This window comes from Podarcis liolepis (genome assembly GCF_965112155.1).
Source record: "Podarcis liolepis genome assembly, chromosome: 8".
Classification (NCBI taxonomy): domain Eukaryota; kingdom Metazoa; phylum Chordata; class Lepidosauria; order Squamata; family Lacertidae; genus Podarcis; species Podarcis liolepis.
In genome coordinates, this window is record NC_139560.1 from 45,290,174 (window position 1) to 45,314,562 (window position 24,389).

The 24,389-nt window shown below is 40.4% G+C and overlaps 1 protein-coding gene across 1 annotated transcript in view; it reads right to left on the reverse strand.

The window, feature by feature from the left end:
- LAMA3 (laminin subunit alpha 3) overlaps nucleotides 1-24,389 on the reverse strand; it is a 131,907-nt gene that overhangs the window by 63,387 nt on the left and 44,131 nt on the right. Inside the window, 16 exon segments of the mRNA XM_083517629.1 lie at nucleotides 476-687; nucleotides 971-1,086; nucleotides 2,862-3,001; nucleotides 3,095-3,221; nucleotides 3,770-3,941; nucleotides 4,712-4,809; nucleotides 6,900-7,008; nucleotides 7,762-7,922; nucleotides 8,600-8,753; nucleotides 8,840-8,940; nucleotides 10,415-10,557; nucleotides 13,896-14,025; nucleotides 17,269-17,425; nucleotides 18,120-18,219; nucleotides 19,122-19,227; nucleotides 20,382-20,434. Of these exon segments, the coding sequence (XP_083373755.1) occupies nucleotides 476-687; nucleotides 971-1,086; nucleotides 2,862-3,001; nucleotides 3,095-3,221; nucleotides 3,770-3,941; nucleotides 4,712-4,809; nucleotides 6,900-7,008; nucleotides 7,762-7,922; nucleotides 8,600-8,753; nucleotides 8,840-8,940; nucleotides 10,415-10,557; nucleotides 13,896-14,025; nucleotides 17,269-17,425; nucleotides 18,120-18,219; nucleotides 19,122-19,227; nucleotides 20,382-20,434 (2,079 nt within the window).

Here is a 24,389-nt window from a genome sequence, read left to right on the forward strand (position 1 = left end):
GGTTTTAAAGTACCATAGTTAAATGTTAACCACAGTTTGTTGGTCTGGGCAGCAAGACAAACTGTGGTTAACAAAAAGCAGAGGAGAAAGCTTCTGAACACTTACATGGAGAGGAAATCGGGGAACATGTAAGTCCAAGAGGATACTAGGCTCATTTACATCTTGCTAAAACATAGTTTAGAGTGACATCTGAACACCAATAGTACAAGCATATATAATATAATAATTTCTCAAAACCCCACAAAGAGAGGGAACCAAGGCTTTTTGTGTAAATGTAATAGCTGCATTAGTATTTGCTTTGGTCATTTAAAAAAACACCTGCATATAGATGACCACTGATGGGACAGGCTATAAACTTAAGGGAAATAAAACTGGAATGAAATACAGAATGAAACTTTAAACTGTTTAGGCAACATTCCCAAAAAGTGTAACGCAGCACATGACCTCTCCCAACAGTTATTAAAGACATCCTTACGTTTGCAAAAGGGAAATCCATAATAGCCTGTTTGACACCTGCTACACTGGCGGCCAATGATGTGTTGTCTGCAATTGCACTGCCCTCCCACAGGGTCGCAAGTGCGACTGGTGGCCCCATTTCTGTGGCAATTACAAGGCAGTGCTCCATCATTGTAGGCAGCTACAAGTGACCTTGCAGACGTTCTACAGAATTCTGAGGAAGTGGCAGGGCTGTTAAAAGAAAAGAAAAAAGTAATCTGTGATTTGTAAAGCACCATGAACACCACAGTGGGCAACCTGTGGCCCTCCAGATGTTGTTCAACTACAACTCAAATCATTCTTGACCATTGGCTGGGGATGATGGGAGATGGAGTCCAACAACTTTTGGAGGACTACAGGTTCCCCACTGCAACATTACATAGACAGTGTAAGTAAAATAAATTAACTAGCTAACTGGCACCCATATAATAAATAACAGATGTGTTTGGTGTTGCGGAATATGAGGCTGACTTACTTAATGTAAAAACTGTTCGCACCGCAATGATAGATGAAATCAAATGACTTGTCCACAGTGTCTTTCTGAAGAAGTCTATAACTGTAGCTGTCTGCTGGAACAGCCAGGACACGTTCCTTTAAAAATGATAAAGAAATGAAATGGTATGTTTAATTATTATTATTATTATTATTATTATTATTATTATTATTATTTATTATTTATACCCCGCCCATCTGGCTGGGTTTCCCCAGCCACTCTGGGCGGCTTCCAAAAGAATATTAAAATACTGTGATACATCAAACATTAAAAGCTTAAGTATCCAAGCACTGTTTCCTGTTTCTATTCATTTCAACACAATGTCTATGCAAACGGCACTTGCACTGCACTGATAGGCGCTCCAAGAAAACAAGGGCCTTAAAGTATTTTTATTTTGCATTCCACCCTCCATCTGAAACTTAGCAACAGCCCATTAAACCCAATAAAATAGGAGAAATAAATAAAACATATCACAGCAGAGACAGAAAACACAACAGAATCTGGAGAAATAAAGTGGTTTTTCACTGGTGCCTAAAATATGTTAATGTAGGGACCAGGAGGGACTCCCACAGGAGAGAGTTCCACAAGCAGGACATCACAGTCTAAAAAGTCTTCTCCTCCATTGCCCCCTACAGCCACATAGTGGTAGCACTCAGGAAAGCTCCTGAGGAACAGCTTGATATAGTAGAAACAGATGATGGGGGGGAAAGACAATTCCCTCAAAATACAGAGGTCTCAAGCAGTGGAGGGCTTTAAAGGTGAGAAGCAGCACTTTGAATTGTGCTTAGAGACAGACCAGAAGCCAATGGAGCTCTTTAAAGATTTGGTGAAATGTGTTCCCAACCCAACATCTTGTCTCATTTGGTGCCATGGTGGCAATGTTTTGAACTGCTGTTTCTAAACAGTCTTCAAAGCAGGCCTTCATACACCAATAGCTGTAGACTGAAAATTACTAGAGGGTGGATAATTGTATTTTTTTTATAATACTGTAATCCTAAACAACCAGCTCATTCAGCATACATCATGGGGATGTGTGGTTATAAGCACTAAAACATTTTATAATTATTAAGTCATAAAATATTGTAATCTGTCTGTCTCTATCCAGATAAAAGGAATCTTCCCTGGTTGAAAGAAAACTGCAGCAGCTGCCTGCATGACTCAATGAAAATAGCTATACTACTGTTATCTATGCTTTGGGTAACTTCCCATTTAAACTATTATAATGTATGTAGCATGTGGAGCTGTGTTTTTAAAAAGTTAGAAAATCACCATTGGTCTGGAATAGGGCTACAGATTTATTGACTGGGCAGTTTGATCATATTACATCTGTATGTTGTCAAACGCACTGGTTCCCAGTCTGTTTCTGAGCCTAATTTAAAGAACTGGTTTAACCTTTACAGAGATAAATAGATTGAGACAATGTTTGCTGAAAGAATCTTAAGATCATTTTCAGAGGTTCTGTTCCAGGTGCCCTTGCCAAACAAAGTGAAGCAGGTAACCACAAGGGAAATGGCCATTTTGGTAGTGGTACCCCAGTTATGGAACAACCATCCCTTCGAAGTTTGCCTGATGCCATCTTTGTGGTTTTCTGGTGCCAGGGGAAGATATTTTTGTTCGCCCAGGCCATTTAAATAATGTATGTCTTATGGTCTGGCCTGGTCCTCTTATGTTTAAAAAAACAAAGCAAAACTGTATTTTAAATGTAATTTTAGTTTTTAATAGTTTGCATTGTTTTATACTGTAGTTTATTTTTTGCATTTGTTTTGTAATGAACTTCTGAATTGGGTGACAATATAACTTTAGTTAGTTAGTTAAATTAATATTTTTTTAATAATAATAATAATTTAATTGTCTTGAATATAACAAACCCTACCAACACAAGCATTTTTCCATTAGGAATTTTCACAGTGACTGAGATATCGTGCTGAGGGATGTCAAGTTCAATTCGATTTTCTGCCATCACCAAACCTCGGCATCCAGCAATATGCGGACAAAATGAAGCATTATAAGACCCTAAAACAGACAAATGGAAAATGAAATGAAATGAAAACTGTGGAAACTCAAAACGTGCTAAAAATATCTAAACCTATGTAAAACCCAACTCACCTGACCAGAGTCGTCCTCCATCTACAGTCACATGTACAGGAAATGTTGGGACCTCCGGCTGGTAAAACTGTATGACAAACACGTATCTGCCCAAATGCGTCACTCTCCCATGCAGAGTAATTTGGCTCTGTCAACATAAAAAAGTTTTGTGTTTTGAGCTTCATCCTATTTGTAGTCAAAGTGTAGCAATGTCCAAGCAGCATCTTTCCACACTACTGGTTATTCAACTTAGCACAACTGAAAGTGTGGGAAGGTATCCTATATGAAAAAGAAGGTTAAGTTTATGTACAGGATTGTAAAAAAAAAAATTTTTTTTAAAATGCTAGAAATCTCTTGTTTGAATTCTCATCCTGCTAATTCTCAGATAGCTGCTTGGACCTAGAAAGCTGCAGTAAGGACTGTCCTTACAGGAAAACAGAGGCACAGCTAGTGGCTTCAAGAACTACTTCTTTCTTTCTGCACCAGCTTTTTGCCCAGACCTGTAGTGGAATTTAATGTCAGAGCAAAAGCTCTGTAAGAGGCCAACGTATTGTAAATCATTTAAGAGAAACTCCTACAGTTGTGCAAGAGTTCGGCTGCATGCCAGATGATATTAACTTCTACAAATCAATTGACATAAACACAGCCAAGTCTGTGCTGGACTGTGACCCGCATTTAATTCAAAATGTTAAATACCTGTGAAGAAGTCAAAGTTACTCCGTTAGCTGTATGAGCAGATGGCAAAGGAGAACTCAGTGACTCCTGGTATATCCCATTTCTTTGCACTTCTGCAACCTGCCCATCCCTCAGAGCATCCAAGACCACGGCTGAAGGAGGAGTTTCATATTGCGAGGGGAGGCATGAAGCACTTTAAAAGGGAAACAGAATCAGAACATATACATGTATACACAGAAAAGTGAGTACAAATAAATATGAAGCCTATACATTCCATTTTCAATTTGTTTGCTGCCATTTACATTACTATATTTACAACATACCCTGTAAGTATCCCAGAAAAACCGGGACATCCCACTTTTCCACGTGAGAGCATGGCAGCCATTTTGGGTGGCGTGATTTCATGCAGAGATCTCACCCCCAAAAACACTGGGGGGGCACAATCTCACACAGTGCTCCAAAATACATGTTTTGGGGCGTCTGCTGTAGTGCAAGAGCACAGCCCAGAAGAAAGCATGTCTTTTGGGCTCCTTTATCTTGCGCAGGTCACATGATTCACGCATGAGCATGGCTGAGAATATGCACATCCCAGTTTTAGGACTCAGCATGTTGGACGGTATGTTTACAACCCACAGAAATAACGAAATACACAAACAAAATGTACATTGTTGTGGTATAACAATTAAAAATACTGGTGTGTGACTGTTTTAAATGTCCTGAGATGGAACATTTGTCAGAGTTTGCAAAGAAGCTAAAATAATTCAGACAAGCCAAATTTCTCAAGAGTGTGTGCACAGCTCTGCGCAAAGCCTTGCATATCTCTGCTAAGAAGAAAGCATAACTGAGATCAAATTATTCTTATTTCAGAATACATGGCAGCCTTGCTGTATGATGGGTACTGCAGTTATTCCCAGGTCAGAAAGAACCTTAAGCCTTCTCTTGATGGAAGCAAAAGCAGTTTACCTTGGATCAGCTGAATGGCCAGAAGTGGCAATGCAATATACTTTAGGTTCCAAGTACTCTATAGTAAAATCTTCCAGAGGAATAAGGCAAACTTTATGCTAGGAAACAAAGACGACAATGAAGGTTCTGTTATTTTCTTCTTCCAGCTAAGAGCAGCATGTGAATAAGGCAGCTACAATATGTGAAAACAGCACACCATTTGTGCTGTTAAAGAAAGGAAGGAAGCAATTCAGTTTAGCAAAGAGGCAGTGCAGTATGTGGAGACCTGTGAATGGAAGGCTTGTAAGCTACAGGATCCTGCCAAGGAAAGGGAGGACAGAGAGCTGAAAACCCCTTTCCATGACCACAGGGCCTTCTACAATCTCTTGCTTCATTAGAAGGATTTGTGAGAAGCCATGAGAGCAATGTGGTTGGCCAAGACCTGCTACTCTGCCATTATATGGGATTAGAAGTGTACGCTTTTGACAGTGAGTCACACACTGCTCATTGAACTGCTCATTGGTCTTTACTAAGAATAGAAGCAAAAAATAAGCATTCAGCCTACTTTTACTGTTCAACCACAGTAAGATTATTCATTCCAACTTCATTTATTCAAAGCTGCTAGTATTCCTGTGCAACTACAAAATGTGGACTGTATCCCAGAATTTGGCACATTGAAAACCTCAACTTATTTTTGAAGAAGCACAGTTCTAATCCTGATGAATTCAGATAAATGTCTGAAAACACACAATGTGTACCTATTAGACAGCCATGTATCCTATCCATGTATCCTGCACAGGCTCTCATAAAGACAAGTTGAATAAATGCATGCAATGCAAGGACTGCAGCTGAAGGCTCAGAAACAAAAGCTGACCTCTTCTGATAGCTCCAGAATCCATCTTATGGTGAACTTAAATTAGCCTCCCTTGGGAATAGTAACAGCCCCAGTCCTGTGGAAGTGAGAGATCCTGTGGAACTTTGTTTGCCGCTTTCCCAGAGGCAGGTAAAATATTTTCTTTTTAAGAAAGCCTTTGAGAATTCCTGAGAACAAACGGCTATTGCCTTGTGTTTTGTACTGTCTGCTCATATTTCAGATATTGTGCTGCCATTTTATTCCACAATTTTTCCCGTTCTGTTATTTAGTTGGATTTCATTAAGTGACTTTCTATACATTGCTTCTAACTGTGTAAAGCTGTGAGAGATATCATATGAAAAGGAAGTGCAGAAATGGTTAAAAACAAACAAATAATAAATAAACCAAATGTCTAACAGTGATTCAAGAAACATAACAGCAAAACAATCTCACTGACTAACCAGTGAGCCAAGAAATTAACTCCAGAGAAATTTTTAAAAAGGGGTGGGCGAATCCCCTGGCCAACAGGATCTGGGTACACTTCCTTTCCAATTCTGGGTAACTTCACCAACAGGAACATATGAATCTGTCAGGCCCTTGGTCCATCTAACTTAGTACTGTCAACTCTGATTGGCAGTGACTCTATAGGGTTACAGGCAGGAATATTTCCTAGCTCTGCCTGGAGATGCCAGGGACCTGGAACCTCTTGAATGCAAAGCATGGGCTCTGTTACTGAACTATGGCCCTTCCCCTATTCAGCCACTATTTATTTTTTAAAGGAGTATTCAGTATGAATGTCCACAGTACCTTGCAACAAGCAGAAGTTCAACTCCTTCTGAATGCAACCACCAAGGAGCCGCATTCTATTCTGGTTTTTATCCCAGTGTTCTCCATATGCATGCTAGCCAATGCATTGTTTTGAAAGCAGAAGGCGCAAGGGGGTAAAGTGAGGAAATATTTAAGTATCCAAAAGGTGGCAGCAAAGATCTTATAATGAAACTTTTAAACCAATTTACTCACAAACCTATCTTCATAGCCAGTCCCTTTGCTTTGCTTTGCTTTGCATTTGGGCAGGGTTGAAAAAGACACACACGCCCACATTTTTGTGGGGGGTATTATGGAACCGCACAATCACTGTGATCCTTTGAAACCAAAATATGTGAAAGCCTGCATCACAGCGGCTGGCAGGACATTGATAATAATGGATTATTATTGTGGTTATTGTTATTTATTTATTTATACCCCACTTTTTTCCCTGGCAGGGACTCACAATGGATCCAGGTGGCAAGAGATCCCTTATTAGAGACCCCAGAGTAGCCCACCTGTCAGGAAAAATGTCACAGAACTGAAACTTACTAGGAGAAAATCTATTGCTGAAGCCCTGAGATGGAAGTTTGCGTCAGCCAGAAGGTCATAAACTGCAACTCGGTGCATTTCATCAAGCACGACACTGCGGCATAGAAAGCTAGAATAGATTTTAAAAGTAGTTAAAAACCATACTGAACTCTTCCACCCCAAAAGAGTATTCTTCTTCTACCGTTTGCTTATTTCCTCCAAAGCCAAGAAACAGTGAGTTAATTATCAGGATTGTACCATTTATATCTGGCTATTTTAAATCATGTTGATTGGAAAATAGGGAATGATCTGGGATAATCAATACAATCCAAAACAGGGAATTATGTTTGGAATTAAAGAATGAAGTTCTCTCTATGGATTAATGCAATGAAAATTATTTTAAAATCTATTTAAATCAGTATTTCACTCCCTCAGATTATTCTGTTTTCTTTAGATGGAGACACACACAAGCCACCCAATCCATGCACTATCTGAGCCCGGCCTTGGCTGGGTATAAATAAAAAAAATTATTATTATTATTATTATTATTATTATTATATCAAACATAGAGCACAAGAACATAGAAATTTGCCTTCTAATGAGTCAGACCACAGTTCTATCCAGCTCAGTATTGTCAACACTGACTGGCAGCAGCCCTCTAGGGTTTTAGGCAAGAGTCTTTCCCAGTTCTGCCAGGAGACACCAGGAACCTGCAAAGCACATGCCCTATTGCCAAGCTGTAGCGCTTCCCCATCTCAATTCCCATTTATTTTTAAACAGTATTCAGAATGAGTACACGGTAGGCATATATAAGCAAGTTTAAAAAGAAAGACAAAACAGATATTCAACCCAAATGGATAATTAAGTTTCCACATTTCCCCACCTGTATTTGCAGCTATATATATTGATTTTTGCCTCCATCACATTCCCGGGGGTGTCAATCTTCACATTGCCGACATATACTCGATCATGTTCATTAGCATACTCCAGGACTACGACGTAGCGGCCAACTTGGGGAACTGTCAGCCTTATCTGCAGATCCACCTAAGAAAATTTGAACCACACTTGACTACTACCAAAGTAAGGATTGCAGGGGATGCCATCCATTTCCCAGGAAACACTTTTCTCAAGCATGCAAGAGTTTCAAGAAAGCAAAAGGAGAGCTACATAATTCCTGAACGCCGAATCCCAAATCCACCAAAGCCTTTCCTACAGAAAAAGCCTTCCTTACCCTGCCCCCCAGAATGATTGCCCCATGGGTAAGTCACACAGTAATACTGCAGGGGATGCATGGAACTAAAGGTAAAGGTAAAGGACCCCTGACAGTTAAGTCCAGTCGTGAACGACTCAAAGGTTGTGGCGCTCATCTAGCTTTACTGGCCGAGGGAGCCAACGTTTGTCTGCAGAGTTTTTCCAGGTCATGTGGCCAGCATGACTAAGCCGCTTCTGGCAAAACCAGAGCAGTGCACAGAAACGCCGTTTACCTTCCCACCGGAGTGGTACCTATTTATCTACTTGCACTTTGACGTGCTTTCGAACTGCTAGGTTGGCAGGAGCTGGGACTGAGAAACGGGAGCTCACCCCGTTGCAGGGATTTGAACCACCGACCTTCTGACTGGCAAGCCCAAGGCCTTTATACCACAGCGCCACCCATGTGGAACTAGAATGTATGAAATTGACACATATGATGGCAGATTTACCCACAAACAGAGCCATCTTACCTCTTGACCAGTGATATGAGACATTACGGGATGTTTGGCTGTTGGCTGTTGGGAAGCTACGTTCCTGTACTCTCTTCTGTTCAAGGAAACTCTGACTTCCGAACCAAGCACACAGCAAAATCTATCCAGTGGCAGGTGCTCATACTGTAAACAACTTTTTAAAGAGGAGGAAGAGACACCATTAAAATCAAATAAAACAACCCAAAGCAATGGTCTCAATAATATAATAGGTGCACTAACTTATCTGTCACTGCCTGTCCTGAATATGTGCAAGCCTCTGTAACTGGTATCTGCAGGATGGGGGCTTCATAGTAGTCGCTAGGCAAGAGCACCAGGTAATCCTAACAGGACAAAACAATATTAACATAAGCATATTTATTAAGCACATAGAAAAGGATTATGTGAAAATTTCAGCATAAGTTACAAACAGAGTGGGTTCCTGTTTCCACAGAAGATTAATAATGCAAGCCCATGTATTCAGATATAAGCCCCCAGTTATTTTGACTTATTCCTATGTAAATGTGTATAGGATTGCTCCCCAAGGACACAGTCCTGTACTCAAGATCTTCTAGCTGAGGGATTTTAAGAAGTGGAGGAAGCCAGGAAACAATAGTGGATCTTGATCTATGGTGCCACATGTCCAATGGATTTGTATGATATTATTCAATCTTCAGTCCTAGGTGCTGTTGGACTACAACTCCCATCATCTATAAATGTTGGCTGGTGATGGTGGGAGTTGTAGTTCAACAACATCTGGGTGTTAGGATAGTTCCGTTCCACCTTAAAAGGGAACAGGCTGTTGTGTGTCACATGCCTGTTTAGTTCCAGCTCTCGCTGGGAACTTCCGTTTTGTACATAGCTTTTGTTCCGGCTGTTTTCCTGGACACGGAGGCAAGCAGTCATGTTTTTCCTTTGTTCTGAACTACGTTGAATAAAGCTATAAAGATGCTCTCCTGTCTGCATCCTTTCGTTGTGGAGACTCTGCTGAAAGGGTGTGCACGGGTCTCTGAGGCTCGTGTCGCTAATTGACTGATGATGTTCCACAGGAGACCGGTGATCGTCCAGAGACAACTGGGGGCCTGCCTGATGCCTCCGTCTCCTTGACAGTATCCCAACACTGGGAACCCGAGGTGAAAGACTAGTGGAACTCTTCCAGTGTGCTAGTGGCACCATCCCATCAGCAATTATATGCCAATGGGGGGTGGGTGGGGACAGGGTAGAGTTGTACATGTGAGGGGTACACTTGTCCCAAATCCTATATTCACTCAGACCACAGTCATGCTGCTGACAGCATCATTTTACACTAACCCCAGACCTGGACAATAGAACTGAAAGCAGTCCCTCTGCCCACTCTGGCACAGAATATGGTGTGATTCAGCACCTAATCACAGCACACAAGCCTAGCACAGAGAGACCACCACTCCAATAACTAGGCACAGCTCATGAGGCTATATTTCTCTGACCTCATGTTGTGCAAACTGAGAGATCAAAAGGGGGAATGATGGGGGGGGGCAGAGAAGAGAAAGGGCACTCTGCACAAAACAGTCCAACCTCACACAACACAAATAAACTCTTAAGAGGAGCTCTGCCTCAGGACTCCAGGCACAACCAACTGGCAGTAACCTCCACTTCACCAACTGGGGTTTTCAGAACCAAGCAAGTAAGGGGAAGGGGAACACAAGTTGCAAAACGTAATATCTGTGATAGCCTTCCACGCCCCTTTCCCCTTTTTTTGCTATATATGAAAACTCTGTTTTGACTGAACTATACTGCTCTAACATTCTTTTCTCCTCGTAATTATAGCAAACGTCTTACCAAAAGGACTCCCTCTGCCATGATTTTAAAAATCCAGGTTCCAGGAGTCAGTGAAAATGCATCTGCAAAGCTCTTCCCCGGCACAGTGACAAAAGCAGGTTCTTTACTGGGTGGGAAGACAACACCTTTGCTCTGAGGAGTCCCTGCCAGCAAACAAGAAAATAATAAAAAATTTTAAAAAACACTCCCTAATGACTCAGAAACCAACATTTTTATTAATTAAAATGAGATAAGCAGCAAACTGAAAGAGCAGGTGCATCCCCCTGCCTGCCCAACCATGTACAGTGGTACCTCGGGTTACATACGCTTCAGGTTACATATGCTTCAGGTTACAGACTCCTCTAACCCAGAAATAGTACCTCGTGTTAAGAACTTTCTTCAGGATGAGAACAGAAATCGTGCTCCAGTGGCGCGGCGGCAGCGGGAGACCCCATTAGCTTAAGTGGTGCTTCAGGTTAAGAACAGTTTCAGGTTAAGAACGGAGCTCCGGAACGAATTAAGTACATAACCAGAGGTACCACTGTACCTGCAACTCAAGACAACACTTCATGTGTCTGATAAAAGGGATTGTAGCTCACGAAGCCTTATGCCATAATAAATCCATTAAAGGTTACCACATGACATTTTTTAGATTTATACTTTGGGGGGGGGGACCTTGGGTGGCCTCCTAAAGATTATGTGTGAAGAGGCTCAAAGTGTGTGACAGACATATTACTGCAATGCACTGCAATAGACTGTATGAGGGATGAGATTAAGATCCAGCCAAATCCCACGATATATGTGATCCACATTCTGTAACAGGCTGCCCTCCATGAAACCACCCTGGGAAATATCTGTCAGAAGAACTAAAAGTGGCAAGCAAGCTATTAATAAGCTAAATTTTTCAATGAATGTTGGCTTATATATTTTTTTAGGAACCTACATGTTTTTAAGTCTAGCACCAGAGGTCTTTCTCTAAATATCCCTGCCACTCTGTAGGCTTTCATAAAAATAATTACTGTTATTTACATGCCGCCACCTGATTGGGTTTTCCGGAGAGCCATGTTTTAGACTTTTTTTTTAAAAAAAAAAAGATTGCCCAGGATTTAAACTGATTTTCTATCTACTGCTTTTTGTATTTTTACTGTTGCTACAATAACTGTCTTTTTACTGTGGGTGGTGCTGTGGCCTAAACCTCCTCGTAAATAGACAATATGGCATTGAGAATTTATTCATGGAATGTGCATGGCATAAACATGCCACAAAAAGGGGGGGAATCACATTTTGGAGAAACAAAATTTGGACATAACTTGTCTACAGGAAACCTACATTACAAGACTACATAGAAAAATTTTAATAAATAAAAGATTGGGCCAAGAATTCATTTCCTCTGACAAAGATAAAAAAGAGGAGTGGTTTTCTACATCAAAGATAAATGGAATCCAAAATTTGCTTTCAAAGATGAGGAAGGAAGATACATTGCAGTTGAAATTTCAGCACAAGGCGAGAAATATTTCTTATTAGGAATCTATGCACCAAATGATGGCAAAGCGGAATTTTTTAAGAACCTAGAAGCAAGTCTGCTAGAATACATGGATTATAAAATTATTTTGATGGGGGACCTGAATGGAGTTGCATCTACTTTGATGGACAGAACTCAGAGATCAAAGGTTACGAACTCTGGCAGACTACCGAAGACTTTCTTTGACTTAACCGAAAAATTTGATCTGTCAGATATATAGAGAATTAGAAATCCAATGGAAAGAGGCTTCACTTTTTTTCAGATGCAAATCAAGTATTTTCGCGAATAGAGTATCTATGGATATCCAGAGTCTTGGTTTCTAAAGTGATAAAAACGGAAATTTGCCCTAAAACTTGCTCGGACCACAGAGCAGTTTCTATGTACTTGAAAATGTTTGTTCAGGGTTCCTTCAGATGGCGAATGAATGATGATTTGTTGAGAAATTCATCAATTGTCACTAAGACGGAGACGGAGTTGTTGGATACTGAAGGTAAAAATTTATCTAAAATGTACAAGCTTTTGCTGGAGTGGCATACGAAAGACGAACAAGTTAAATCTGTGATGATAGATTGGGCAAGAGATTTAGGACATAATATAATGTTTGAAGACTGGGAAAGATTGTGGAAGAAAGGGGTCAAGTTCACTGCATGTACTTTGTTAAAGGAAAATATTATGAAGATGATGTATAGATGGTATTTGACTCCTGTAAAATTAGCAAAGATGTATCACAATTGGTGATATATTATCACAATTGTGATAATATATGTTGCAAATGTAAAGAAAAGGAAGGAACATTCTTTTATATGTGGTGGACCTGTCCTAAGGTGAAAGACTTCTGGGAAAAGATTTATAATGAATTGAAAAAAATGTTGAAATATACATTTATAAAGAAACCAGAGGCCTTTCTTCTTGGAATAACAGGTTTGGAAATGCCCAAGAAAGATGTTAAACTATTTTTGTATGCCACAACTGCGGCTCGTATTTTGTTAGCTAAAAAGTGGAAAATTCAAGAACTACCAACAGGAGAAGAATGGCAGATGAAGATGATGGATTTTTTGGAGCTAGCCGACCTAACCGGAAGAGTCTGCGACCAGAAGGAGGAGGAACATCACGAAGAATGGAAGAAATTTAATGATTATTTAGCTAAAATTTGTTAAGCTAAACTAACCGGAAATAGCTTCCAGATATTTAATGGGCTTGGGATTGTATTTATGTTAACTGATAAAATAATATGTTTAATACTATAAGGAGAAGATTTAAAGATGTTAATGTTCAATTTAAAGTGTATAAAAATTGGGTTTTGGAAAACCATTATAAGGATATGCAATGAAATTCAACTAAGGGGAAGCAAGGAAGTCGCTTTACAAAGTGAATAACTGTTATTTTCAATAAGGTTATGATTTATGTTTGTTATGTTTGTTCGTTTTGTGTTTTTGTTTGTCGTTAACATTGTAAAAACCAATAAAATTTTTGAAAAAAATAAAAATAAACCACAGAACCTAGGGCTTGCTGATCAGAAGGTCGACGGTTCGAATCCCAGCGACGGGGTGAGCTCCCATTGCTTGGTCCCTGCTCCTGCCAACCTAGCAGTTTGAAAGCACGTCAAAGTGCAAGTAGATAAATAGGTACCGCTCTGGTGGGAAGGTAAACGGCGTTTCCGTGCTCTGCTCTGGTTCGCCAGAAGCGGCTTAGTCATGCTGGCCACATGACCCGGAAGCTGTACGCCGGCTCCCTCGGCCAATAAAGTGAGATGAGCACCGCAACCCCAGAGTCGTCTGCAACTGGACCTAATGGTCAGGGGTCCCTTTACCTTTACAATAACTGTCTTTGTACTGTTGCAAAAACATACATGACACCAGACAACATGTAGGGTGGACGGGTGGGCATGGCATAAAAGAAGCTTTTAGTTCAACTGAATTCAGTGCATGAAGACACATTGCAACTACCGGCTGAGTTCCGCTGGCATTTTGCTCTACCTACCTTTACGAAGCCGAGAATAAGCGATTATGTGGCCAGATACCGCAGTAGTTCCAGGATTAATATACCTCAAGATAACACGAAATAAACGGAGGTTTGATTTCTCCACGTACAGAGTTATCCTTACTTCATTCTGTAAAATGGGAGGTTAATAAACAAGGAGGAAAAAGCCATAAAGTACCAAAAGGATAAATCTTCAGAAGCTGTGCAAGCAAAATACACAATTCCTACAGGGGGAAAAATAAGAATAACAAGTACCACACATATAGACAGAGACATTTATGCGGAAGGAAAAGCATTTTCTGGCATAAGGAAGAGAAAGACAGGCAAACCTAGCAAGAAACGTAATTCACTTACAAGTGTTATTAGGGCCAAAATGTTTCCCCTCAGCAATTGAGATCCTCCCTCTACAGCTTTTTGAAACCAAGGTGACATAGTGCAGTGCTAGGTGGAAGAGCTTAGGAGAAGCCACAGTGACAGGTACTACCACCTCTGGCTGGGGAAAAAAGAAGCAAAGAAGAGGACAGGAAAGCATATTATTTTAATACTACCACCCAAAAGGCAGAAAATGTCTAGAAACATTTAGCAAATGTAACATGACAATCAAAAAAGTTATGGTGGGTTTGGATGAAACACAGGTCTAAAGCACAGGTCTTCTTACTGATCCTCACTATGAATGATGTCCTGATGAATCTGGAAGGATAACAGGTTTTGGCTGTACTATGGTCCGCATTTTTACGTCTGCACTCTTATACACACTTACCTGCATCGTCTGCTCCTGTGTTTCTGAGAAGACATGTATATCATTGCTCTGTTAAGCTGACATAGTGTCCATGTGGCATGGCTTAAGGATAAAAACTGTGTTAAAAGATGTGTGCTAATGTTAAATCATGGATGATGTACCTTGCACTTCTCCAATCTATTTTAACTTGCCATTTGAGATGAAGGTTTTCCATGTATTAACTTTAGGGTTGCCAAGTAACTACTACCTAGAGAATCCAACTGGATGTCAACAATGCAATGGAAAGGTTTGAAACCAGATGAATGGAGTTCATTTGGCATATGCCTAGAGGTCTATGCATTATTTAACTTATTTGGTTCGATTCTTCCTCACCCTTTTTCTATGCATCTCCCATTGCTTTTTCATTGGTGACCACCAACTACAGAATGACTGCAGCAAGGAGAGGGAGGAGAGAGGTTTGGTGGGGGATGTCAGCATTGCTTCCCTTCCTCCTCTAACAAAAGCTTCAAAAATGAAGTTGACTTAATGGGAACAAAACAGGAAATGCTGAGCTGCTCTACTATCTAAAATTAGTATAAAAAAGCCAAAAATGTTCTTCTCTGGATCATCTTAACTAGGCATTTCTGGGGGCTAATCCAGGTTTCTTAAGAGCATGCTCTGTTTTTGAAGGCTAGGAAAAGCAGAGGGGGGAAATGGCAATGGAGAAGTTGTAGTTCATAAATTTATATTTTACCCTTGTAAAATTCTGACACGGTTAAAATAACCCTAAGGGAAAACCCTAGATTAAGAGGAGTAAGGCATACAAATGAATGAAGATTAACCAGAAGGAATCCATTATATATCATGCTACTTCAACAATCTCTCTGAACATGTCCCCAAGGATGAACAAGCATCAGTTGATGAAATAAAACATATTCTCCAAAAAGATGCCAAGACAGCACTTACTGAATACATTCCTCCAATTTTTTCTGTAATGCTCACAAATTGAGAGTCACAGAATCATAAAATTGTAGAGTTGGAAGGGACCTTGAGGGTCATCTACTCCAACTGCAATGTAGGAATCTCAGCTAAAGCATCCATGACAGATGGCCATTCAACTTCTGCTTAAAAACCTCCAAGGAAGGAGAGTCCAACACCTTCCAAGCAAGTCTGGTTCACTGTTGAACAGCTTTTACTGCCAGAAAGTTATTCCTGATGTTTATTCAGAATCTTCTTTCTTGTAACTTAAAACTATTGATTCAGGTCCTACCTTCCAGAGCAGGAGAAAACAAGCTCGCTCCATCTTCCATGTCACAGCCCTTTAGATATTTGAAGATGGCTATCATATCTCCTCTTAGCCTCCTCTTCTCCAGGCTAAACATGCCCAGCTCCCTCAACTGTTCCCCATAAGGCTTGGTTTCTAGACCCTTAATCATCTTGGTTACTCTCCTCTACATGTTCTAGCTTGTTTATATCCTTAAATTGTGGTGCACAGAATTGGACACAGCACTCCTGGTATGGTTTGACCAAAGCAGGATAAGACTGGTACTATGACTTCCCTTGATTGGAACACTATACTTCTGTTGATGCAGCCTGGAATAGAATTAGCTTTTTTCTGCTGCTGCTGCTGCTGCTACATCACACTTTTGATTGATGTTAAGCTTGTGGTCCACTAAGACCCCTAGATCCTTTTCACATGTATCATCGGCAAGCCGGGTGTCCCCCATCTTATATTTGTGCAGGTGGTTCTTCCTGCCTAAGTATCGAATCTGACATTTGTCCCTATTGAAATTCATTTTGTTAGTTTGGGCCCAGTTCTACAATCTGTTAATGTCACCTGGAATCTTGATTCTGTCTTCTGCAGCATTAGCTACCCCTCCCAGTTTGGTATCATCCCCTGAATTCCTTCATCTAAGTCATGTATAATTGAACAACAATGGGTCCAGGAGAGAACCCTGTGGCACCCAACTTGTTACTTTTTCCCCATGATAATATTCACTTCTGCCTCACAACTCCAGCTATTACACCTAGGAAAACTTGCTATATGGGTCATCTCAATCACATGGGGAGTTTCTACAACTACAGTGGATTTCCTGGAAGCATCTGTCCCTGGTGTGGATATATCTCCAAGTGACTGGAAGGAATCACATGGCAGACTGGAGCCAGTGGTGGTGTAGTGGCTAGAGTGTTGGACCAGTACCTGGGAGACCAGGGTTCGATTCTCCACTTGGCCATGAAGCTCACTGGGTGACCTTGGTGGCCAGTCACAACCCTCAGCCTAACCTACTTTACTGGGTTGTTGTGAGGATTAAATGAACTATGTAAGCCACCTGGAGCCCCATGGAGACAAAGCTGAGCTATAAATTCAACAAATAAATAAAAATAATAAACTGCTGCAGAAAATGCAAGAGGGCATGTGGAGTCACCACTTAGAAGATCTCCCCACAGAGAAAGGGTAAATGCATAAAGCAGGCTTTGCTGAAGAATGTTTCCTTCACACCCATTATAAACTTTTAAGAAAGAAAAGAAGTTTAAGTATATGTGGGATCAACTTCTTCTGGCCTCTTCTATAATCCAGCAGGACCAAGGAAATGAACTCACATCTCCTTCCCAAGGTTATTTCACAAAGTAACATCTGGTCAGTTAAATACATACTTGTACTGAGGACATCTGTGCATAACCTCGCCAGCTAAAGCCAGGAAATTCTTGAAGATCATAACCAAACCGGATTCCTCTTCCGTTAGGAGATGTACCATCTTCAACTTCAAACTTCATGTGATGTAAATCAGGTAAGTAGTAGTCCTTTTCAGGCCTTTCATAAATACAAAAATGAAATGGCAGGCAATGCTTTTATTTTCTAAAAATGTTTCATTTGCTACATATGAAAAATAGACATAACACTTAAGAACTGGCCTGCTGGATTAGACCATATGGCATAAGTTAAGGAGGGAGATGGCTAAACGAATCCTCTCCATACAGTGGTGCCTTGCAAGACGGAAAGAATTCGTTCCGTGAGTCTTTTCGTCTTGCGATGTTTTTCGTCTTGCGAAGCACGGTCCGTCGCAACTGCGCCTCTTCAAGCGGCTTTAAAAAAAAAGCGCAAGACGTTTTCGTCTTGCGAAGCAAGCCCATAGGGAAATTCGTCTAGCGAAGCAACGCAAAACCGAAAAACCCTTTCGTCTAGCGAGTTTTTCGTCTTGCGAGGCATTCGTCTTGCGGGGCACCACTGTACTACTACCAAGGTGAAGTCACAAAGAGCGCCCTCGCAGAACTTGGCACCCACTGTTGAAAGTAGCTGGTTAATACCAGATTACCAATCAAGTGTTGATGAATCAGCACAAAATCTTAAGGAAGTTTTGATGCTGTATTGTGTTTTTAATATTTGATTGGAAGCCACCCAGAGTGGCTGGGGAAACCCAGCCGGATGGGTGGTGTATAAATAATAAATTATTATTATTATTATTGGATTTACTGGTGCCTAAGCTTCACTTTTCCATCTTACTTACTCATTGCAGGATTTTCCAACCATGTGCCTTCTGCACTGGCAATCACCCGACAGATCATTGCACACACGGCTTACGGCCCCTCCCACGTCACATTTGCACCCTGCGAGTAAAGGAAAGAACCAAACTTTTTAAGCAAAAATATATGATGCCAGAAGATAGATTTGTAGGTTTTCTGGGATAAAGAGATGGGAAGAACACTCTCTGCCTTTCCATAAATGACTTTAGTGCCGCATTGTTTATGCTCGAGATCAATTCTCAAAAATGTATATGTATAGCTTTCTGCAGTGGGCTGGCACAGCCCCAGAGTCATCACAGCAGATGCTCAACAAAGTACCTGTATAAATACAAAGTCACCTCTCCATCTCTCACACACAATCAAGAGCTAGGAAAGAGCAGAGGAGGAAGAACTGACATTGCCCCAATTGCTATGGCTGTTTTACCGCAGGTCACTGTTGGAATGAGTCCCTGTTTCTGAAGGGAAAGAGTAAACAGAATGAGATAAGCAGAGACTCATTAAAACAGTAGTCTGTTTTCTATTTATATCCCACCTTTCCTCCAAGGTAGCTGACATAGTTCTCCGTCCTGCATTTTATCCTCACAACAACCCTGTGAAGCAGGTTAGACTGAGAGACTATGACTGGCTTGAGGTCATGAGGTGAGCTTCAAGATTGAGGGGGGACTAGAACCTTGGTCTCCCAAGTCTGGGTCGCTAACCATTACACCACACTGACTCTCAAAACCTCCGCACTGGCAACACAGTAAGTGCGCAGTAATCAGGAGTGTGAACACAGCTTAAGGCCATCAGTTGAAAGAGTGATCTGTGTTGAAGGAAGCAGATATTTAATACTGAAAACTTGCCCCCTGTCACTTACCAAAATTTAAACAGAAGACTCACATTGGTAAGAAGCAATAATAAAAGTTCATATGCAAATATGTTATATAGGAGTGATTTGAAGACTGTTTTTTAGAAACATGTCCTGTAGTAACTAAACCACATTTTACCTTGACATCCAAAATAATTATTGTCTTCTAGGCCATAATAACCATCTTCACAAGTATCACACGAATCTCCACAAACGTTAGGCTTGCAGTAACATTCACCATCCACCTATAAGGGGAAGGGAGTGGAGAAGCTTTCATGTTTTCCTTTGATACATTTCTTATTTCAAAAGAGTCTTTAGTAATGACCTAATATATGCTTAAATAGGCACGAATGGATGGTTGTGGCATTAGGTGGGAGCTGGTTTGCAAACAAAGAGATCACGATATAGGAAAGGAAAGAAGCCAAATGTCCCACTTCTGCAGGATAGCCTTATGGGGAATTATCTCCCAGGTTCTAGTCTAGTGATGGGGTCTTTGAGCCACTGTTGGACTCCAAATCCCAGCATTCCCAGCCAGCACTGTCATGGATAGGGATGGAGCCCAATAAAATCTTTGGGGCCCTGTTCTAATAGAAGCCTAGAGTGGGAAGTTCCCCCTGTGATTTGCCAGATTTGAAGTCAGCCAGTCATGGGTAATTTTGGCAGGGTGAGGGAGCTCATTTATAAAAATTAGCTGAACCTGACACCAACTTGCTAAGCAAGCTACTTGGGATACAGATATGAACATTTACATGGGAGAAGTTCCTATTTAATTCAGTATTGTATTTATTTATTTATTTATTTATTTAGGTAGGCTATTTTTCGATTGCCTAATAAAAAAGCTTCTCTAGGAGGCTTACAATGTAGACCAAAAATTCAAAAATAAAAAGATTACAATATAAGCCAACAAATAAAACACAGCAGATCAAAATGTAGAGAAAGGGATAAACAGAGAGAGTGATAAAAATGCACAGAATTAAACCAGTTTTAAAAGAGGGAGCGGAGAAATAAAATTCACTGAGGTAAAACTAGGTTGTCATCCTGTTTGCCTGGCAATGAAAAGACATTAGGGTAGGTGCTAGGTGGGTCTCTCTGGGGAAGGCATTCTACAAACTAGGGAGTCACTACTGAGAAGGCTTTTTCACTCATTGTCATTTGTAGTACCTCACCTGGAGGGGACATTCATGCATGTCACCAAGGACTCAGAAAGATGAAAAGCAAAGTTTTAAATTGGGCCTAAAAAGCAAGACTTGCACCCAAGCAACAAAGAATATTGGGATGCCAAGGTCCCTTCCCACCCACACATTTGGGGCTGTAGACCAGTGTGAGAGCTGGTGCTTGATATGGATTTGTTCAGCCAAAAAAGTTGAATAACATATAAGTGAAAACTGAATATTTTTACCTGCCGACACTCTCTGATTCCACTCAGTGTTCCAGATGCCTCACACTGGCACTCTGTAAAGGCAAACGTATCCACCTGAAACCATTTTCTTAGAAACCTTTATATGATTGACATCTGCCGGATGAGGGCTAGACAACAGGCATGCCTAAAGGAACTCTCTGCCTTTTAAATTATAAGACCAAAATCCAGAAAGACTTAGGGTTCATATAATACTCTCACTTGGAATGTCTACCTGTGGTGAGATGAGCCTGTCTGCCCCCTCCATCCCTTCTCCATCCCCATCTGCAGAGCAAAACTCCAGAACTAGGAGATAGCATCTGTTTGAGTGGAAGCTCCCTCTGATTTCACAATCCAGACCCTTAATGAAAACAAGGCCAGGATTACACAGACAGGGAGATTCCACTTTAAAATAAATATGGGCTGTTCCATTTCAGGTATTAAGTTTATGATGGAGGAGGTACACATGAGACAGAGATATGCTCCTGATTTTCCCCAAACATAGAAATTCTGGGGGGTAAGTATCTTGCATGTGTTCCTGCTAGGTTGACTATCTGTTATCTTCCTCAGTAATTCTCCTGGGGCTATGAAAACCTTACCATCACAACCACTCTCCAGGGAATCTTTGCTGACCTTGCCACATTCTGTTACCATGTAAGTGGAATTCAGTACTAATAATTCCTTTATCTTTTGCTAGATTGGTGAAGGCACGTTACCATAAAAGTGACATGAATTTTCTTTGGGAGGGAAAGCTATTTTAAGACTCCTTTCCACACAGCAAGCTGTCTAGACCTATCAGATACACTTTGGGCATTGCTGAACATTTTGAAAATGCTTCCAGTTATTGTTGTACTTATTTTCCATGTTCTGCATCTCAACATAACTCTAGGCAGTCCATAAAAAAGGCAGGTGTTTTCCAGAAAACTACCAACAGGAGGCTTCTTGGGCAAGTAAATAAACAATTTTCTCCAGGCAAAATGACCTCACTCTGTGCCAAATCAAACACTAGATTGAGGGTGCAATTCTATAGCCCTTGAACCTGGGAGTTAAGTTTCATCGAACTTAAGAAAACTTACTTCTGAGTAAATATTTACAGGAATGTGCTGCAAAAGCATGCTTGCATTTGTGTACTTCTAATTTTATTTTTAAATAGCAGCTGTAGATGACCCTGATCCAGATCAAGACTGTGGTGTATAGGAACAGAGGCTTAAGTCCTTTATTCTGTGTCATTTTCATTATAATCCCGGGCCCCAAAGGGCTGCTATATGAGTTTTGCAAGTGTATGTTGCCTAACTCTGCTAAATTTACATCAAGTGATTCTGCAGAACAGAATTTGGCTATGCATCATTAGGCATCTGTGTTACTAATGGAAAACAGAGGTTTTTTTTTTTTTTTAAGCAACTGCAAGAATACTGGTTTGTTTGATACTCTCAGCCTGTGAGAATTGTGCTTTCACTAAAAGAGGAGGACAAAACCTTCTGCGATATACAAGGTAGCTGAATCCAAAGCCAGTGGTTTAAGACTGCACAATGAAGGCCTTCGCAACCATGTCCACATCCGTGTCAGTCAGTGAAGCCCCTTTGGAACCTCAAATGTGTACAGGTACTATCATTTTCTTAGGGTTGCTGTATAAAAGATAATAGTGGCAGGTCTGGAGGACCTGGACTGGGCTGAGAACAGGAAAAACCACAGGCTTTATTTTTATAATATAACATGAGGTGTGTACAGTGCTTGTTTCTTTAAAAAAATGTTTAGCGGTACTCTCATTTTCCTTTTTTTTTTTTATAAAATTTTTATTGGTTTTACAAAGTTTTTAAGAAAAACAGACAAACACTAAAAATGACAAACATACACGTATAGTTTCAAACATATTTTCATAAACCTCTTTTCTTGGACTTCCCCATACCCCCCCTCTCTGCATCCCAATGTCCAAAATTCAACTAGCAACTTCCAATTGTAACTTTCCAATCTTTATCATCTTAGTCCTCTTTTATAGTCTAACCTTGTATCCCTGTACCCTTTTGCTTCTGGAAACCACAACATTTTAGCATTCATTAAGTTTATGGTAGTCCTTAAGATACCTTTTAAATTTTTTCCACTCTTCTTCCACCGTCTCTTTTCGTTGGTCACGGATTCTGCCTGTCATCTCGGCCAGTGTCATATAGTCCATCACTTTCATCTGCCATTCTTCCACAGTGGGTAAATCTTGTGTCTTCCAATACTTTGCGATGAGTATTCTTGCTGCTGTTGTAGCATACATGAAAAAAGCTCTATCTTTCTTTGTCACCAGTTGGCCGACAATGCCCAAGAGAAAGGCCTCTGGTTTTTTAGGGAAGGTACATTTAAGTACCTTTTTCATTTCATTATAGATCGTTTCCCAGAAGGCCTTAATCTTCGGGCATGTCCACCAAAGGTGACAAAAGGTACCTTCAGTCTCTTTACACTTCCAACATTTATTATCGGGCAAATGATAGATTTTTGCCAGCTTGACTGGGGTCATGTACCACCTGTATACCATTTTCATAATGTTTTCCTTTAAGGCATTACATGCCGTAAATTTAATACCGGTGTTCCATAACCATTCCCAGTCAGCTGACATAATGTTATGTCCAACATCCTGAGCCCACTTAATCATAGCCGATTTAACTGTTTCATCCTGTGTGTTCCATTTCAACAGCAAGTTGTACATTCTAGATAAATTCTTAGTATTGGGTTCTAACAGTTCGGTTTCTAATTTTGATTTTTCCACCTGGAAACCGATTTTCCTGTCCTGTTTAAAAAATTCCATTATTTGACGATATTGGAACCAATTTTCTACTTTATGCTTCAATTTCTCCTGACTTTGTAGTTTGAACTTGTCTCCATCCTGTTCTAAAATTTCCCAATACTTCGGCCATCCGACCTCCATATTGAGTTTCTTCACTGCTTTAGCCTCCACTGGTGAGACCCATCTAGGGGTTTTGTTTTCCAATAGATCTTTATATCTTACCCAAACATTAAACAATGCTTTTCTGACAATGTGATTTTTAAAGGCACTGTTAGCTTTATCATACCAAAGATATGCATGCCAACCAAAAGCGTTATTGAAACCTTCCAGATCCAAGATGTCCGTGTTCTCGAGGAGCATCCATTCTTTGAGCCAGCAAAAAGCTGCTGCCTCATAGTACAGTTTCAGGTCCGGCAGGGCAAATCCCCCTCTTTCTTTAGCATCTGTCAATATTTTAAATTTAATTCGGGGCTTTTTGCCCTGCCAGACAAATTTCGAAATGTCTTTGTGCCACCTCTTAAAACATTCCATCTTATCAATAATCTGCAAGGTCTGAAACAAAAATAACATTCTAGGCAATACATTCATTTTGATTACTGCAATTCGGCCTAACATTGACAGTTTCAAATTTGACCATATTTCTAAATCTTTTTTGATTTCTAACCAACATTTTTCATAATTGTCCTTGTACAAATTCTGATTCTTAGATGTTAAGTAAACCCCTAGGTATTTAACCTTCTTGACCACAGTCAAACCTGTTTCCTCTTGAAATTTCTCCTTTTCCATATCTGTTAGGTTTTTCCCTAAAACTTTGGTTTTTTGCTTATTCAACTTAAATCCAGCTACCTGGCCAAACTGTTGTATTATTTCTAATACCTTTTTCGTACTAGTGTTTGGCTCTTGCAAAGTCAATACTAGGTCATCTGCGAACGCTCTTAACTTATAATGTTTAGCTCCGACCTGCACACCTTTGACCTGCTGGTCATTTCTTATCATGTTCAGCAACACCTCCAGAACTGAAATAAAAAGTAATGGGGAAATCGGGCACCCCTGTCGTGTTCCTTTTTCTATCTTAAGTTCCTCAGTCACAACATTGTTTACAATCAGTTTAGCTTTTTGTTCAGAATATATTGCAGCCATACCATTCTCAAAACCCCGGCCTACCCCCATCCCATGAAGATTCTTCTTCATAAAACTCCAAGAAATATTGTCAAAGGCTTTCTCCGCATCCACAAAGATCAATA